General features: G+C 35.2%; 1 protein-coding gene across 5 annotated transcripts in view; it reads right to left on the reverse strand.

Moving 5' to 3' along the window:
- Window positions 1–19874, reverse strand: part of ESCO1 (establishment of sister chromatid cohesion N-acetyltransferase 1) — a 74964-nt gene that overhangs the window by 26740 nt on the left and 28350 nt on the right. For all 5 annotated transcript variants that reach the window (XR_007145701.1, XM_047827112.1, XM_047827110.1 and 2 more), the window contains 5 exons: window positions 12411–12513; window positions 10037–12173; window positions 5207–5321; window positions 2858–2918; window positions 1437–1551 (listed from right to left, as the gene is read on the reverse strand). Coding sequence is in view for 4 of the 5 variants with exons in the window: in XM_047827112.1 (XP_047683068.1) it covers window positions 1437–1551; window positions 2858–2918; window positions 5207–5321; window positions 10037–11587 (1842 nt within the window). In the remaining variant the exon portion in view is untranslated. The remainder of the gene's footprint in view (window positions 1–1436; window positions 1552–2857; window positions 2919–5206; window positions 5322–10036; window positions 12174–12410; window positions 12514–19874) is intronic.

Here is a 19874-nt window from a genome sequence, read left to right on the forward strand (position 1 = left end):
AAGCAGTTTTCATAGTATTGAGCAAACTTTTCTTCCTTGGTTTCCTAATTGGTAAATGGGAGATAATACTAGTACCTACCTCATACTTTAAAAACTGAGGCCTAACTAAGTTAATATGAGTGGAGTACATGGAACAATGTATTAGCTGCTATCCTGACCATTAACATCATCATCCTCATCAACTCTAGACCAGAACTGAATAGAAATACAATCCACAAATTTTAAATTTTCCAGTAGCCATGTTAAAGAATGCAAAAACAGGTGAAATTAATGTTAGTATTTTATTCAACAAAACATATCCCAAATACTTTAACTTCAACATGTACTAAATAGAAAAAAAAACTTATCAGTGAAATACTTTACATTCCCTTTTTTATACTAGTCTTTAAAATGCAGTAACTATGTTTACACTTACAACATATCTCAATTCTAATGAGCCACATTTCAAATACTCAACAGCTACATGTGGCTACCATATTGGACAGTGCTGCTCTATATTCTACTAGTCTAATCCTGTTTCACTACCATACTGATTTAACAACAGAAACATTATTAACTCTAATGAAACTTTCCCGATTAACCTTTCTGAAAAATTTGCAGACAATTCTTACAAAGTTATTCTCCTATATTAAAGTTAGAATCAATAGTCTACTCCACCAAATCCTACTGATAATGTTGACTGGAAGTACATTAAATTTTCCTATTATTTTGGGTTCCTTCATTTTTTTTTATAGTGTGCTCGCTTACTCAAATTAGGTTTTTTCATCAATCAAAATATCTCTTTTTCAACTTGTCACCAAACTGTATTTAAGTTCTATTTCAAATTAACTACTGGTTTATCTTCCTGTAAAACACAGTTTAAAAATTATAATATACACTAAAATACAGATATTTAAAATCATTTTATGTATTAAGCTCCATGTTATTTTAATATTTAAACCAACTACTAAAACAAAGTACATCAAACGACATATTAAAGAAAGTAACAGATCTGGGGCTCCTGAGTAGCTCAGTCCGTTAAACATCCGACTTTGGCTTAGGTCATGATCTCACGGTTTGTGGGTTTGAGTCCTGCATCAGGCTCTGTGCTGACAGCTTAGAACCTGGAGCCTGCTTCAGATTCTGTGTCTCTCTCTCTCTCTCTCTCAAAAATAAATAAAAAATTTTTTAAAAAAATAACAAATTTAATATAAAGTATCAATCTGTTGTAAATAAAACTAAGAGTATGGATATTTGAGTTTTTATTTGTGATAGGAGGAACTCACTACTGGGGTTCAAGTTGGGGGATTTCTAATGATACCAGGAATATTTCCATAATGACGATTTATGGTGACAAGCCTCTTTGAAAAAAAAGCAATGAATTTATTCTTTAACAATGTGCATAAGAAAGGTGATTATAACAACACTTCACCAAAAAGGTCAAGTTGGATACTTACTATGATCAACTGTTTTTCATCAACTTTCTCTGCTTCTTTTAGTTTCAAGTCCTTTGGAATTGTTATCTCCAAATGGGAATTACACTTAGGCCAAGAATGATTTGGTGGTGTCTCCCTTTAAAAAGAAAAAAAAAAAAGAAAGAAAAAAATAATCACACTATTAAATGTTATAGAGCTATTATCACTTCAAAGCACTAAAAATAAAAAAAAAAAAACTTTCTCTATACGACACTCACAAATCTCAATTCCAAGGGGGGTATAAATAACATGTTAAAAATCAAGGGGAGAACACCCAAGAAAATTACTGATTTTCAACAAATAAACAAAAAACTGCTGTACTATAGTTTGAGTAAGTTTCAAGTTTTTCATAGTTTTAGCCATCTGAATCAGTACAATTTGTCCTAAATACTGTTTTTTAGTAATCTGTAAAGCAAAGTAAGTCAGATGTAATTTAATTTTGACATTAAAGACAGAACCAAGTGCTTCTAAAACACTTAAAACACTTTTACATGTTGATAATACCAGTACTTCAAAGGGTTTGCAGAAAAGTGCATTCTCAAAATACTGTTGCTGGAAGTATAAAAAGACACACATCGGACAAAAATATGGCAATGCAGGATAATTCCCATAGCTATTAATTTATCCTAGATATAGTAATACAAACGGGCAAAGATGCATATGTTTATTTAAGAACTTTTTTGGACAGAAATAAGAAACAACCAAAATGTCTATGAAGTGGAGAACTATTAAATAAACAATGGAATATTCACACAATGAAATTTAATGCAGATTTAAAAGAATGAGGTAATTAAGGTAGAAAAGACGCCCATATTACCCTAAGGGGGGGGGGGAGGACTATAAAACGTATGTATAGGCACAGAAAAAGTAAAATGAAATGAAAACTTATGAAAATCATTTTCTTTCTACGTGAAAAACCAGATTATTAGCACAACTTTTTAAGGAAAAATATCCCAAACTCAAAAGTTGGAAGTATAAAATCCTAAAGTTCTGTTAAAAACAAGACAACAGGTCCAAAATGTAGTTGCTTATGCTAAGCCCCACATTACCAAATCAAGACTTAGTTTTGGCTCTTCTAGAAATGGAATCTTTAACCAGTCAATCAGGAATCATTTAATCAGCACTAGTTAGATAATTTGCCCTAATGATAATCTGCCATTCCCCCTAAAGGAAAGTAACTTTGCAATAATCAACCCATTTTTTCCACCAGTTATAACTTTCCTTAATCCCACTCCTTTCTGCCTTTAAGTCTTTCATGTTACAGCTCCTTGCAGCTCCTTTCTATCTGCCACACTGAATGCTGCCCAATTTGAATTGATTTTCAAATAAACAAAAACTGTAAAAGCCTCAGTTTATCTTTCAATTGTTCCTATATTTACTCTTGTATTAAACTAATGTCTTACCTGTTATCACTGGTCTTAGATGTTTGGTTACTGAGTATAGTGTGTTGTTTGGGAGTTGAACCTGTAATTTAATCAAGAAGATGAGTTAAACCTTAAGCTTTGTACTAGCTCTCCATCTAATAGTTGCAAATCATTACAAAGAAAAAAGAGAACAATACACTAAATGTTTTATTTTTTTAAGTTTATTTACTTATTTTGAGAGAGAGAGAGAGCATGTGAAAGGGGATAGGCAAAGAGTGAGAGAGGGAAAGAGAGAATCCCAAGCAGGCTCCATGCTGTCAGCCCATGTTGGGGCTCAATCTCACACACTGTGAGATCGTTACCTGAGCAGAAATCAAGAGTCGTACGTTTAACCAGCTGAGCCACCCAGGCAACTCTAAATGTTTTCTTTTTAATAAAACCATTTGATAAAATTAGGCCCCCTTCCTAGAAATTACTCTTCAGAAGTAGAAAAGTTCTACAGAGTCACAAAGAAATCCAATGGTAGATTAACAGTTTGCCTCTAGTTTCACCAATTACTAGCACTGAACAACATAGGAAATTGTATAAATGCCCATATAATTATATAATCTCTACATGGAAATAAATGGGAACACCTCTTCGTTTAAAAAAACCCTGAAGTCTCACAAGAAACAGTAAGTGTTGGCAAGAATGTGGAGAAAAAGAAACCCTCGTGCATGACAGGTGGGAATACAAATTGGTGTAGCTACCGTAAAAAACAGTATGGAGGTTCCTCAAAAAATAAAAAATAGAATTACCATATGATCCAGTCATTCCACTACTAGGTATTTACCAAAGAATACAAAATGCTAATTTAAAAAGATGTTTATTGCAGAATTATCTATAATAGCCTAATTATGGAAGCAACTCAAGTGTCCATTGATGGATGAATGGATTAAAAATGTGGCATATATACAATGGAATATTACTCAGCCATCAAAAAGAATGAAATCTTGCCATTTGCAACATGGATGGAGCTAGAGAGTACAATGCTAAGTGAAATAAGTCAGTCAGAGAAAGACAAATAGAGTACTATATGATCTCACTCATACGAAAGAATTTAAGAAACAAAACAAAGGAAAAAAGAAACAAATACTCTTAAATATAGAGAACTGGTGGTTACCAGAAGGGAGATGAGTGAGGGATGGATGAAATAGGTGAAGGAGATTAAGAGTATACTTATCATGAGCACTGAGTAATGTACAGAATTGTTGAATCATTGTATTATACACCTGAAACTAATATAAAACTGTATATTATACTGTAATTTTTAAAATTGTAGTTTCTGAAGTTTTAATATTAATAACACAATAATTCATTTTATTTTCTAAAAAATAACTGCATTTCTCATATTTATATTGTGCTTTCCCTTCCTCCACGAAAAGTTTAAATAATACGTAATAGAAGAAATTATCTGACTTCAGTATACCACTCTAAGTATTTCCTTTAGCAGAGAGAAACAAGAATGAGGAATTTGGAATTTCTTTCCATATGCCCTTGTGCTTCATCTGATAATGGTGAGCAAATCTTCACCCAACAGCTCAAATAATGTACTGTCAAGGATGTTTTCAAGGTTACGAAAAAAATCTTTGTATGGTATAACTGCACAAATTGCAGAATCTATTTAATTTTTTATTTTTTAAGTAAGCTCTACCAACTGAGCCAGTCAGGCGCCCCTGCAGCATTTGTTAAATCCTTTCAAAAACAAAATCACTAAGATGGAAAACTGAGTAACTCAGGATTGAAGATAAGAATCTAAAGTGGAAAAGCACAAATAATCAGCTGTATTTGAGAAATAAGCTTCTACCACTAACTTAGGCAATTCATTAAGACATACTTCTCCAGAAAGTAAGTTACAAACAAAAGATTTAAGATAAAGACCTTCTGGTAGCAAGTCAAAGAGTCATATTTAAGTACTTTGTTTTTTCTTTATTTTAGAGAGAGAGCATGAGCAAGGGAGAGGGGCAGATACAGCAGGGAGAGAGAGAATCTCAAGCAGGCTTCACACTCAGCGCAGAGCCCAATGCAGAGTTCAATCCCATGACCCTAAGATCATGACCTAAGCCAAAACCAAGAGTTGGACACTCAACTGACTGAGCCACCCAGGTGCCCCCATACTTAAGTACTTTAAACCAGGTAAGAAAGAGAAGCAATTCTGCCCCGAAGAATGGTGATAAAGATTTTTAAAAAACAAAAAAAGAATGGTGATAATTACACATTTGAAAAACACATGCAATATGGTTCAGAAGGATTTAACTGGCCTATTTGGTAGTCAATATTGTTTCCTATCATACTGACAAAAATATCTCTGGACACTGAGAAAACCAAATGATAGTTTCAAAGTTTTACCTGGAAATTTATTCTCTCCTGTATCAACTTTTGCTTGATTGAGTGAAGCTGAAACAGTAGAGGTATTTCCCAAGGGATTGTTTTGAAGCTTGGATTCCAAACACAGACTGAAATTCTGAACATACAACATTCAAATTGTTACTATTTGCTTTCATATCAATGTTTGGGACTCATCCCAAGACACTTTCAGTGAATGCATACTAAGAAAATTTAAGATAATACTTCATAGTTGGGGTAATTCACACTGATATGCTTTAAGAGTCTCTTCATGATCTCTCCCACAACTACCCTCTCCGCATCAGCTCCCATTATTCCCCTTCATGCTACACTGAAGAACTTGCAAATCCCACAGATATATTTTGGTTCTATACTTTTTCTGTTTCATCCATCTAAACCTGCACTGTCCAATAGAGTAGCCACTACCTCACCTGACTATTGAGCACCTAAAATGTAGTTAGTATGACTGATTTGAGATTATACTGTCAATATAAAGCACAGATTTTTAAGACTTATTACAAAAAAGTAAAATAGGTCTACTTTTAAAATTATATGCTGAAATGAAAGTACTTCTATATGACAGGTTAAATAAAATATTTTAATCTTACCAGTTTATCATTCTTTTTTAACGTGGCTACCAGAAAATTTTAAATCATGTGGTTCACATTACACTTCTACTGGATAATGCTAATCTAGAACCTCTCCCCCTGTATAAATTCAACCCATTACTTAAATATTAACCTCTTCTATGAAGCTTTGCCAAGTTTCTCCATGCCCTTTTCCCAAGTTTGGAATAATTTTCCATCTTCTTCACCTCTACCTCTTTCATGTCCTTATTACTATTTTCAATTGGTTGTTTTTGATTCATCTTCTATAACTTTTTTTTAAACATTTATTTATTTTTGAGACAGAGAGACAGAGCATGAACAGGGGAGGGTCAGAGACAGAGGGAGACACAGAATCTGAAACAGGCTCCAGGCTCTGAGCTGTCAGCACAGAGCCCGACACGGGGCTCTAACTCATGGACTGCGAGATCACAACCTGAGCCGAAGTCGGACGCTTAACCGACTGAGCCACCCAGGCACCCCAAGCTTCTATAACTCTTAAGAGCAAAGATATTCTATTCATTTTTGTATTCCCAAAATCCCCTAAATCAGAACACTATCAAAGGTGATAATAACTACCAAAAGAAAATAATATTCCAAGCTCTATCAACATTGGCTGTATCTGTATTGTGATTATTACACTCAACTATGTAACATTATTTTGAACATTTTTGAAAAAGTGAACAAGTTTCATCACTGACAAAGCAGAAAAATTAAAAACAAGAGCAATGACTAATTAATCTCCATTAAATAGGAAGGAATTTAGGAAGTTACTGGCTTAAAAAAAGAATCACAAAATAATTGGGCTTTAAAATTCATAAAGTTCAGGGGCGCCTGGGTGACGCAGTCGGTTAAGCGTCCGACTTCAGCCAGGTCACGATCTCGCGGTCCGTGAGTTTGAGCCCCGCGTCGGGCTCTGGGCTGATGGCTCAGAGCCGGGAGCCTGTTTCCGATTCTGTGTCTCCCTCTCTCTCTGCCCCTCCCCCGTTCATGCTCTGTCTCTCTCTGTCCCAAAAAATAAATAAAAAACGTTGAAAAAAAAATTTTTTTTTAATTCATAAAGTTCAAATAATTTAAATTCAGCCCAAAGAATTCAGAGAAGCCCTATCAAACATCATCATTTCTCAGTACTGCTGAAACTGACATCAAAATTACAAGCAGCCATTGAAAAAGATTTCATATGATACAGGGTTTGTTTTTATATTCTCCTTCCTCCCCAAGTATAAAATGGCTAGATTCTGAAACCAGACAATCTCAGTTTAAATCCTAGCTCTACCACTTAAATGTCACTCAGGTAAAAGTTACTTAAATTCCGAAGTCTCATTCCCCTCACCTGTAATATGTAGATAATAATAGAAACCATAGCGTACACTATAGTGATAATTTTATGAAGCTCTCCTCTGACTAACAAAGAGGCAGTGTTAACCAAAGGCTATTATGTCATTAACCAAAAGCTGCTGTGATGGTTGAACAAAGCTGCCACAATTCTTAGTGCTTATGAATAAAGAGAAATCTCTTAAGTGACTGCTACAATGTAAATTCTTTAAAGGCAGAACACATTTGTCTTCTGGAGCCTAGCACAAAATCTTGGACATAGCAGGCACTCAACTATGTCATGAACTAACATGATTACCACATTCCTGATCACTCTGTGAAAGTGATTGCATCAGTGGTATTGGTGAAAAGAAGAGAAACAACCTAAAAGTGCTTTCAACTTGCACAAAACCAAGTTAGCAAAAAACAAAACAAAACAAAAACAAAAATCACACACGTATATACACAAACTATGCTAGCATTTATGTAAACATTTAAAACACAAACAGTGCTAAGTATTCTTTATGGATATACATAAATAGTGAAATCATAAAAACAAAAAAGGAAAGATACACACCAACTTCACAAACTCATTTTAACTCTGGGAAGAGAGGTGAATGGAAAGAAGAGGGAGATAAGGTCTTTTCCTGTATCTGTAACATACTTTTCTTATTTTAAAAGACCTGAATTCAATAAAATGTTGGGTTTTTTTTTTTTTCAAATTTGGGTGGTAAACAAGAGTATAATGTTAACTTTCTATAGTATTCTGAATGTTTGAAATAGTCAAGAATTTATAAACGTAAATAAAATTTTTAACACAAGTTTCATAGGACAGTTTCTCATAATGCACCTTGAGAGGAACTGTATAAATCCAAAGCACATTCCAATAAAAACAGTATTACAGGTCAAAATAATGTGGTCCAAGTAAGCATCTCTATTCTAGTACTCCAAAGGATTACATTTCTTATTCTTCGATATAACTGTCCACAAACTGAGGGTTTCTTTTTAATTTTATTTTAATTGACACACAATGTTAACATTAATGTCAGGTATACACACAGTGATTCAACACCTCTCTATACATTATGCTATGCTCACCACAAGTGTAACTACCATCTATCATCATACAACACTATTACAATACCAGTAACTATATATTCCCTATATTGTACCTTTTATTCTCATGACTTATCCCACAAACTGAGTTTTGACAGGCATTTATGCAGCAAGGAGTTAGAAGATAAACTCCTGAAGATATATACTCCAGGAGAAGATACACCTGGACTATAGCTATCAATTTGCTGACAAAACATACCCTGAAAAGAAAGCCACTCCATCTCCGATGTAACCACCCTTGTTACACTACCAGTCACTACTTACTTCTAATTACTGTCACTATTTGAATAATTATCTTCTAATTGATGCTTTCATTCCCATTTGTTCAGAAAATAAAATCTAAGAGTACCATATGGTATCTGTTCCCTTTTTAATTTGATTTGTAGTCCACGAGAATAGACAATGATCTATTTTCATGGCTTCTGGCAAGAAGCCCAGATTCCTCATTCATTCAACTTTGCTCCTACAACAAAATGCCTCCAAAAGGAACTTTAAATCATTCCTAAAACTTAGAATGACTTGACTTTTCCCTCTACTCATGATGACTTTTTTCTCAAGTGCTCTAATGTTCAAAGTATGCAATTGTAGAAAAACTGCTGGGCTGAGAAGAACACCTAAAAATTGAATCCTATTTGTGTCCCCAAACATGTGACCTAAATTACATTCCTCCGCTGCTCTAAGTTTTCTCATCACAAAACAATTGAAACAAATTAGTGAAGTTTTTCACATATGTATCATAAAGCTCCATTTTTTATACATAAAAAATTTCTTATAGGTTTATATATTGGTATTTTACCTATGATTTAATTTGGCGGGAAAAATCAACTCAGCTGCTTTTATAGTTTCAAACTACTTCCTCAGATAATCATTAAAGTTTCTTCTAGCTATTAGATTGTTTTTCCTTTTTTTCAAGATTGTTTTTCAACTTACCATTTTTAAAATTCTTCACCACTACAATCTTACTCTAAAACTGAAGACTGAATTATTTACATCTTTCAGACATTTTATTTGCCCAACTGTTCAAAATGGTCACACAAGTCAAACTGAAAGACTCCCTACTACCAGAAATAAATGTTTACTTTTTAAATTTTATCAGGTGGAAAAAAAGGGGCTGATTTGTGCCAGCTGAAATTAATTTTAACAATTTGGTCAGAATAAGGCCCAACTTTAATTTCTATATTTTAGTCACTATGAAACATAGTTTCTGTAGTTGCAATTAATAGAAAAAGCAAATTGGTGTGTTAAATGAAAAAGAAAAGCTAGGGGGTATGGGAAAGGGCAAAATGAGTAAAGGGCAGTGGGAGATACAGGTTTCCAATTATGGAATGAAGAAGTCATGGGAATAAAAAGTAGAGCATAGGGAATATAATCAACAATATTATAATAGCATTGCATGGTAACAGGTGATAACTAAACTTGTGGTGAGCAAAGCAGAACATAAAGAGATACTGAATCACTATGTTGTACACCAGAAACAAATATAACATGGTGTGTCAATTATACTCAAAAAAATACAAAAAAAAAAAAAAAGCCAGAATTCAACAGGTTTATGCTTCACATAAAATAAAAATGAAAAGTGAAAATAAGAAAGCAATGAGAAGCATTTACACGAATGTGAGACCTCTAAAGGAGTCAAGTTAGTCGTCTCACTCACTACGAGACTGAGTTAAAATTGAATAGGCTACCTTAACAAATGATTCCTGTCTTTTACAACTTGATTCTTAAGCTAAAATACATTGTAAAACTTATTTAATAAGAAGGTACTCCTGCAACTCTACTGTGAATAAAAATAAATTACCTTATCTGGTGTTGATTCAAAAGAATCTTTCATCTGGTTATCCAACGGTGGGTCAGGAGGTGGTTTTATCTGATTATCCAAATGACAATTTTCAGAAGCCCTTTTTGTAGTTTGATTAATTTCAACTGTAACATCATTAACTTTAACTTCTTCAGAATTAATTTCTTTAGTTTCTTCCTGCTGGCAACCTATATTTTTGTCATCATGTGGTTTTGTCCCTAAAACTGTACTTTGAGTTGCTGGATGATGCATTTCTAAGGCTGGTAGTGAAAAACTGGTTCGTATTAAGCCCAATTTAGGGGAAACTTGAGAGTCCAACTTATTTTGCTGCACAGAGTTAAATTTTGAGAGTTTAATTTTAGTCCAGTTGGAGTTCTTTTTAGTTGAGCTGTTTATTCCATTTAATATACATTTCACAGGCTTTGTTTTTCTACTGGGAAAGAAACGATTGCATTGAACATCCTGATTTGTTTCCTTCTGATGAAGTATTTGTCTTTCATTATTAGTCTCTTCCAAGTTTATTTCTGTAGGCTTCTCCTCCTTTACACTTTCCATTTGTAAAGATTCCTTTTTTACCTCTACAGTATCTGACTCAATTTCACCAGCAATTTCTTCACAGAGCTGGAGAATACTACCCCGTTTGCTCTTTCCCGCTTGCTCCAGCTCATTATCTACACTTTGTTCAGGCACTGATGGCTGTGGACTTTTTTGGGATTTTGCACTAGTATTCACTTGCGTATGAACTGACTTCTTCATCTCATTCTTTTTAGAGACTGCTGAAGTAACCATTTTTGATCTTTTTATCTCAGAAGTTACAGGCACAGATTTTGTTTCCTCTTTTCTAGTATTCTTCTGAAGACACTTTTCAGATCTTTTTATGCACTGAGAATTACAAGTATAAGCTGTCTGATGCTCTACTTTGCGTTTTTTTCCTTTGGGGGAATTTATTACTTCATTAATTACTAGATTTTCATCCTCTTTAGTGTCGGACTTTATTTCCGGTACTTTTCTTTTCACATGTTTTTGACTTGTTTTAACTTTATTAGATTTACTTTGAGTATTGTTACAGTGCTCTTTTCTTGGTGGCAAACTCTGTTTAGCTGCTTGAACTTGACCCTGAATTTCTCTATTACGCAGAGACCTTGTTGAAACTTCTGTTAACTGTTGAAGTCTCTGTGACCTCCGGTTAAACTGTTCATTTGATTTAGGAGTTCCATGCACTGACTTTTTCTGAGGTAATTTTTTCTTTTTTGTAGATTCTTGTTGTGAATGTCCCTTCACAGTCACCATATTTTTATTAATGGACTTGCTAGCTTTTTTATCATTGGATGCCGCTTTTGCTGACCTTGTACTCATGCATGTTCCTAATTCAGATTGATTTATTTTACTCTCACTAGAAGATTTAACCAGTGATTTGATAGTTTCCTTTGGGCCTGATTTTTTTGCCAGATTCGCTTGAGAACCTTGAATTTGTGTTTCTAAATTCTTATCTTCACTTTTTTTAATAACACTGGAGGAATTTTCTTTTGATTTCTCCTGAATGGACATCATTCCTGAGTAAGGTCCTCCTTTTCTCAGTAGTATTTGAGAGGATGTTTGTGTCCTGGTAGGTGTGAATGCTGAATGTCTAGTATTATTCTGAGAAGGTCTTAAAAATCAACTTTGAGGCTGATGTACATTTTCAACAAAAATACTAGTTTGCTTCAAATAAGGTTTCAGTCATCCCTAGGACATGAGAAAAGCTGATATGAAGGCTAAAAGATATTTGCTTTACTTTTGGGCAAGGCAATAGAAATCTGAGGAAAATTTAATTCTAATTTGATATTTTTATAATTTTTTATGAAAAAAACTTAATTCAGGTTCAAACTGTTTTGTTAATTTTTCAATTAATTATGGTGTTCAGGCCTAGCCCTATTACTGGAGGAGTTATTTATCACGGACCTGTTTTGACAAAGATTTTGAAAACTTTTTTCTTCTGAAGTCTACAGTTACTGGACTTCGATTCATTTGAAACATGTCTTACAGCTAGTAGGTTTCTCTCCTTGTTTGCTGAGACTGTTAGTTTAAAGTTCTTATCTAACCTTTTTAGTTTAATAAAATACTCTATTAATATAGATTTCCTTTTGTGCTGCCATTTCTGAAAAATTAAAAAAAATTAAAATTAAATTTTGTACAATCCAAGAAATATGGCAATGCTAATACTATACAGAAATAATCTGATTTATGTAAAATCTAACTTCTCCTTTTTAATTAATCTATAAATTTAAAGTTAATAGAAAAAAGTATCCCAACTACATTCTTACAAGTAACCAATGACTTGTCTTATATAAATACACAATAGTCGAAAATCAGTTTATTCCTTGATATTACTTACAATTCTTTTCCCACAAGATAGAACTGATCTTTCAGCCACCATAACTCATGAAAATTTGACAAAATCATTCCTTAAAATATCCTCTTAACACATTACACAGCACCTAAGGAGGGGGGAAAAGAAAGCATATTTTAAAATGTTTAAAAGGTGCAAAGGAAATATGCAAATTATTCATTCACCACTCATTATATACAACACTCCACAATTTTACCCTGTCTTACCATTAGTCTTCAGAATTCACTTTATACATACCAATAACTTTAGTATTTCTAACCTGAGGTAAACTATCCATTTTATGCTGTAGGAAAAAAGTTTAAAAAATAAAAATGCAATTCATAATATGTACATATAATAGGTTAAAGTGGTAAAGTAAAATCCTATTTTGAAGAAAAAGAGTGCACATAAATAACTACTTGTACACAGAAAAACACCGATATACAATTGAAAAGGCAGATTTAAACACACATTTACCTCTACTCTCATGTAAAACCTACTTTAAAAAAGCAATAGATTAAAACAAGACAAAACAAGAAATCCAAAGAATAAATAAAAGAGCAAATGGTGAAAATAAAAATATGTAAGCTGCAAAGAATGATAAATAATAACCTCTAGACTCAAGAAAACTTGAATCCTAAGCTAGAAATGGGGAAACTGAGAGGTAGCTCTACTTAAAACCACAGAATCCCCAAAAACTCAGTAATTGGAAGTATCAGGCTCCACCAGAGATGAGGATGAAAAAAGAACTCAAAAACACAGAAAGATTCCAAGACTGCCATTCCAATTACTAGCACCCAGAAGACTGTCCACCCTGCATCCTTAAAGACTGTAGTATATATGTCTAGAAAGAGTATAATGAAAGGTCTTTGGTCTGGGGACTCAGGACAGCTGAGGGAAGAAGTATCATACTGACAATAGAAGGAATAAGTAGGAGTACACACAGTGATTGCTGAAACCCACTCCCTACACCTAAACTTCTCTTTTGCCTACTCAAGAGACTCCTAGAGGAGGCAGCCAAGACTGTACCTTCCGGGAAGATGGTTTTCTAATGAATTTGACAGGCCTAGAGATAAAAGATACAAAAAAAATACTGATAGGACCTGCAGTCTGTAGTAGTCCATAGTCCATAAGCACAAGCACCCTCTCTCTGTCTCTCACACCCTACAGTCAAGAAACTACCAGCCCGTCCACCATCCAAACACACAAAACTTTCAAATCAGTTTTTAGTGTCTCACTTGTAACCGTGAGCAAATAAACAAGAATAACCATATACATAAGAAAAACCTGAAAATGAAAAAACGAAATAAATGGCTTGGCAAAAACAAACTATGCAGAGCCAAAAACTAAAAATAAGCCAATCCATCCATGAAACAAATATACAAGAACATTCACAGTAAAAAAAAAAAAAAAAAAAAAAAAAGGAACACATGAAAATTAAAACTACCAAAGAATTTAAAAAGTCAATAAAAGCATTAGAAGATCACAGTAAGAAGATTTCATATAAAGTCAAACAAAAAAGACAGATATGGCAAATAGGAGACAAAATATAAGAAGAAAATTAAAAGGCAATCTGTATCAAAATAACACCAGCATTCTTCACAGAGCTAAAACAAACCACCCTAAAATTTGTATGAAACTAAAAAAGAGCCTGAATAGCCAAAGCAATCTTGAAAAAGAAAACCAAAGCTGGAGGCATCACAATCCCAGACTTCAACATGTATTACAAAGCTGTAATCATCAAGACAGTATGGTACTGGCACAAGAACAGACATATAGATCAATGGAACAGAATAGACAACCCAGAAATGGACCCACAAACGTATGGCCAAATAATCTTTGACAAAGCAGGAAAGAATATCCAATGGAAAAAAGTCTCTTCAGCAAATGGTGTTGGGAAAACTGGACAGCGACATGCAGAAGCATGAATATATGTATATATTACTCAGCAATTAAAAAGAATGAAATCTTGCCATTTGCAACTATGTGGATGGAACTAGAGGGTATTATGCTAAGTGAAATTAGAGAAAGACAAATATCATATGACTTCACTAGTATGAGGACTTTAAGACACAGAACAGATGAACACAAGGGAAGCGAAACAAAAATATAAAAACAGGGAGGGGGACAAAACATGAGAGATTCTTAAACATGGAGAACAAAGGGTTACTGGAGGGGTTGTGGGAGGGGGATGGGCTAAATGGGTAAGGGGCATTAAGGAATCTACTGAAATCACTGTTGCACTATATGCTAACTAACTTGGATATAAATTTAAAAAATAATAATAAAAAAAGAACCCTTGGGCCACCTGGAAAAACCAGGATAATCTCCTCATCCCTCCATCCACCCCCCCCCCAAAAAAAAAGAAAAGAAAAGAGAAAAACAGGGGTGCCTGGATGGTTTAGTTAAGCATCCGACTTCAGCTCAGGTCATGATCTCACAGTTTGTGGGCTCAAGCCCTGTGTTGGGCTCTGGGCTGACAGCTCAGAGCCTAGAGCCTGCTTCAGATTCAGTGTCTCCCACGCTCTCTGCCCCTCCCCCCCTTGCACTCGCTGTCTCTCAAAAATAAACATTAAAAAAATTTTTTTTAATAATTAAAAAAAGAGAAAGAAATGAGTTGCCAGATTAAAAGGGCCCAGAGCACCTAGCACAATGGATTTAAAAAGAATGTTATAAAGTATATCATGAGGAGAAAAAGATGTCCCTCAAGCTTCTAGGGACTGGGAAAAAATCTTGACCACATATATATTATACATGCAAATTATTACTTGCAGGGCAAAAAAAGAAAAAAATTATTAGTATGTGAATTCATTAAGGTGAATAAAAAAATTTTAAATAAAAAGTTTTAAATAACAATTAGCTGAAATACCTAATAGAAGAAAATATCACATACCAGTTTATAACAACACACATACACAAATCAACTTAGAAAGTAATAGGGTATGGGGTGCCTGGGTGGCTCAGTCAGTTGAGCTTCTGACTTCAGCTCAGGTCATGATCTCACAGCTTGTGAGTCTGAGCCCCACATAGGGCTCTGTTCTGACAGCTCGGAGCCTGGAGCCTGCTTTGGATTCTCTGTCTCCCTCTCTCTGTCTGCCCCTCACCCACTCACACTCTGTCTCTCTCTCTCTCTCTCTTTCTCTCTCTCTCTCTCTCTCAAAAAATAAACATTAAAAAAAAAAAAAAAAACGAAAGTAATGCGGTGTATGGGGCACCTGGGTGACCCAGTTTGGCAGCAACTCTTGATCTCGGCTCAGGTCATGAAATCGCAGTTTGTGAGATTGAGCCCTGCATCCAGCTCTGCAATGATGGCATGGAGCCTGCTTTGGATTCAGTCTCTCCTTCTCTCTGCCCTTGCCCCACTTGTGCTCTCTCTCTCAAAAAATTAACTTAAAAATAAAAAAAAGAATTCCAAACACTTAAAAAAAAAAAAGCAATGGGTGTAGATTTGTGCCACTTAGTTGTAATAATTAACAATTTAGTTCCGGGACACCTGGGTGGCTCAGTCCGTTGAGCATCCGACTTTGGCTCAGGTCATGATCTCATGGCTTGTGAGTTCGAGCCCCGCATTGGGCTCTGTGCTGTCAGTTCAGAGCCTGGAGCCTGCTTCAGATTCTGTGTTCTCCCTCTCTCTCTGTTCCTTCCCCACACATGCTCTGTCTCTCAAAAAATGAATAAACGTTAAAAAAAGTTTTTAAAAAAGAAAAACAATTTAGTTCCCACACATCAATAAACAGGAGAGTAATGCAAGATTTGTGCCAAAAATAGGCCCAAGTGCATGAAGCAAGTTATTACATACAAAGGTAGTATGAATCTAATTACTTTCAAATTAATGAAGATAAGATTCAACATTTGGTGTGTCACCAAAGGTAAGGGAAACAAGAGCTAACATGAACTACTGGGGCTTCATCAAGATAACAGGCTTCTATACAGCAAAGGAAACAATCAATAAAACTAAAAGGCAGCCTAAAGAATGGGAGAAGATATTTGCAAATTGATATATGTGATGAAGGGTTAGTATCTAAAATCTATAAAGAACTTACCAAAACTCAACACCCACAAAACAAATAATCCAGTTAAGAAATGGGCAGAAGATATGGATAGACTCGTTTCCAGAGAAGACATCCAGACAGCTAACAGACACAGTAAGAGATGCTCATCATCATTCATCACTAGGTAAATACCAATCAAAACCACAATGAGATACCACCTGATACCTGTCACAATGGCTAAAATTAACCACACAAGAAAAAACAGGTGTTGACGAGAATGCAGAGAAAGGGGAAACCTCTTGGGCTGCCGGTGGGAATGAAAACTGGTGCAGTCACTCTGGAGAACAGCACTGAGGTTCCTCAAGAAACTAAAAATAGAACTACCCTACGATCCAACACCTGCATTGTTAGGTATTTATCCAAAGGATACAAAAATACAGATTTGAAGGGGTGTATGCAACCCAAGGTTTAGGGTGGCATTATCAACAATAGCCAAACTGAGGAGAGAGCCCAAATCTCCACTGACTGATGAATGGATAAAGATGTGGTGCTGGGGCATCTGGGTGGCTCAGTCAGCTCGTGAGTTCAAGCCCCGTGTCGGGCTCTGTGCTGACAGCTCAGAGCCTGGAGCCTGCTCGGATTCTGTGTCTCCCTCTCTCTCTGCACCTAACCCACTCACATTCTGTCTCTGTCTCTCTCGAAAATAAATAAACATTAAAAAAAAAATTTTTTTTTTTTTTTTAAAGAAGATGTTGGGGCAACAAAAAGTCTTAAGCACTGCTTTTGGTCTTTATATTGGTACAAACATTTTGAAAAACTGTTTGACAGTATCTACTAAAGCAGAACATAGGGGGCGCCTGGGTGGCTCAGTCAGCTGAGCGTCCGACTTCAGCTCAGGTCATGATCTCATGGTCTGTGAGTTCGAGCCCCGTGTCGGGCTCTGTGCTGACAGCTCAGAGCCTGGAGCCTGGTTCGGATTCTGTGTCTCCCTGTCTCTCTCTGCCCCTCCCCCGCTCATGCTCTGTCTCTCTCTGTAAAAAAAAATGTTTTTAAAGAAGAACATAGACCTAAGCTATGGCCCTGCAATTCCAACCATTGCTAACTTTTAAACTGAAATGACTATATCCAAGTACAAGAATGTTCCTAGCAGCATTATTCGCAATAGCCAAAAATTGAAACTAGATTCAATAAATAAATTTATATGCTAGAATACTATTCAGAAATGAATAAAGAACAAAATGTTGTTGTATATAACAAAAGGTGAACCTCATAACTACAATGTTGAATGAGAGAAACCAGATAAGAAAAATTAAACACAGGAAGATCCAACTTGTTTAAATTAAAAGAAAGAAAGAAAGAAAGAAAGAAAGACCAATCAATGTTAATAGAAGTCATATAGTAATTATCTCTGTAGGAGGTAAAAATTGAGATGGAGCACAGTACAGATATCTGTGGTGTTAATATTCTCTATCTTGGTCTGGACAGTAGTTACTAAGTTTTTTGGATTTTTTTTTTTAATTCATTGAGTTGTTCAGTAATACTTTGTGTACTATGTTGTATATCTCTGTGTATTTCTATGTTTCAGTTTGCTACATATTTTACAAGGGTAAATATATTTTCAAGGACAGGCACAAACACATGAGGGTAGTTATTAAAGTAAATGCATGTAAGGGAGGAAAATATCACTGGTAATTGGATGTAAAGCAGAAAAACAGAGATGGACTGTACATAATTTATTACGCACCTATGGTCTTTCCCCCCCAAACTAAGTATTCTGAACTTTAATGTTCCAAGTACCTACTCAGTTTGAATCCTATTTCACAACGACCTCCACTTCCCCTACTGACTTACAGTAACATACCAGTGCTAAGCTGTTTCCTTACCCCGGTACAGATGTTATAAAAATAGATGGTATGAGGCCTGAAAGTACTAGGAATCAGCTCTGCATATAAAGACTGTGCAAAGAAAATGTATATTAAATGTGAACTTCTTGAACTTCTACATAAAATGAACATGGATTTTAAATGCTCTTCCCATGGTCTCAGCATTACCAAAAGAAATGAAGAAGATAAAAGTCATACATTTCACCTGGCAATCCTAAAAACTCCACAACATGTGAGGAGCTGGATTATGTATATAATTCAGTGAGGGGGAAAGCTCAAGGTGCTGAAACCATCATCTAGCGTCAGACTGGAGGGATAGGAATGGGATGGTTTAGAATTCCATGACCTTATACTTCCTTCCAATTATTCAATGCTAAGAAACAATCCATTATCCCAGAGGAAACAGCTCCAATCTTCACATAACTGAGTACTGAGCACTGAGTACTGCTTGCAATGCCAGAAGTCCAGATACAGCAAAGCACATGCCCAGAATAAAAAAAAATGAAGGTGGGGAAAAAAAAGAAGAAGATGTGGTGTATACATATAATGGAATATTACTCAGCCATCAAAAAGAAGAAACCTTGCTATTTGCAACGACGTGGATGGAGCTAGAACATAGTATGTTAAATAAAGTCCATCAAAGAAAGATAAATACCATATGATTTCACTCATACATGGAATTTAAGAAACAAAACAGATAAGGGATGCCTGGGTGGCTCAGTTGGTTAAGCATCCAACTTCAGCTCAGGTCATGATCTTGGGGTTAGTGAGTTCGAGCCCTGTGTTGGGCTCTGTGCTGACAGCTCAGAGCCTAAAGTGTGCTTTGGATTCTGTCTCCCCCCTCTCTCTGCTCCTCCCCCACTCACGCTCTGTCTCTTTCTCAAAAAATAAACAAACATTAAAAAAAAATGAACAGATGAACACATGGGAAGGGGAGGGGGGAGAGAAGAGAGGGAAACAAATCACAAGAGACTCCTAATGATAGAGAACTATAGGTTGATGGAGGGAGGTGGGTGGGAGAGGGGTAGATAGGTGATGGGTACTAAGAAGGGCACTTGTTACAATGAGCCCTGAGTGTTTTATATAAGTGATGATCACTGAGTTCTACTCCTGAAACCAATATTGCACTGTATTTAACTAACTAAAATTTAGATGATAGATAGATAGATAGATAGATAGATAGATAGATAGAGAGACAGACAGAAGCTCCTGGGTGGCTCAGTCAGTTAAACGCCTGACTTCAGTTCAGGTCACCATCTCTCAGTCCATGGGTTTGAGTCCCATGTCAGGTTCTGTGCTGACAGCTCAGAGCCCGGAGTCTGCTTCAGATTCTGTGTTTCCCTATCTCTCTGTCCCTTCCCTGTTCACACTCTTGTCTTTTTTTGTCTCTGTCTCTCTCAAAACTAAATGAACATTAAAAATTTTTTTTTTTTTTAGTTAATAAATAAATAACACGGTTGGTGTCAAGACAATTAGGAAACCATCTGGGCAATTATGGTTAAGAGTGAGGTATTGTCCAGAAAACATTTAACCATTAAAAATTAATTAAGAACTAAAACAAACAGATTAAATGTACGAAATTATAATATTTATTT

Source organism: Prionailurus viverrinus, chromosome D3, assembly GCF_022837055.1.
Source record: "Prionailurus viverrinus isolate Anna chromosome D3, UM_Priviv_1.0, whole genome shotgun sequence".
NCBI classification, from domain to species: domain Eukaryota; kingdom Metazoa; phylum Chordata; class Mammalia; order Carnivora; family Felidae; genus Prionailurus; species Prionailurus viverrinus.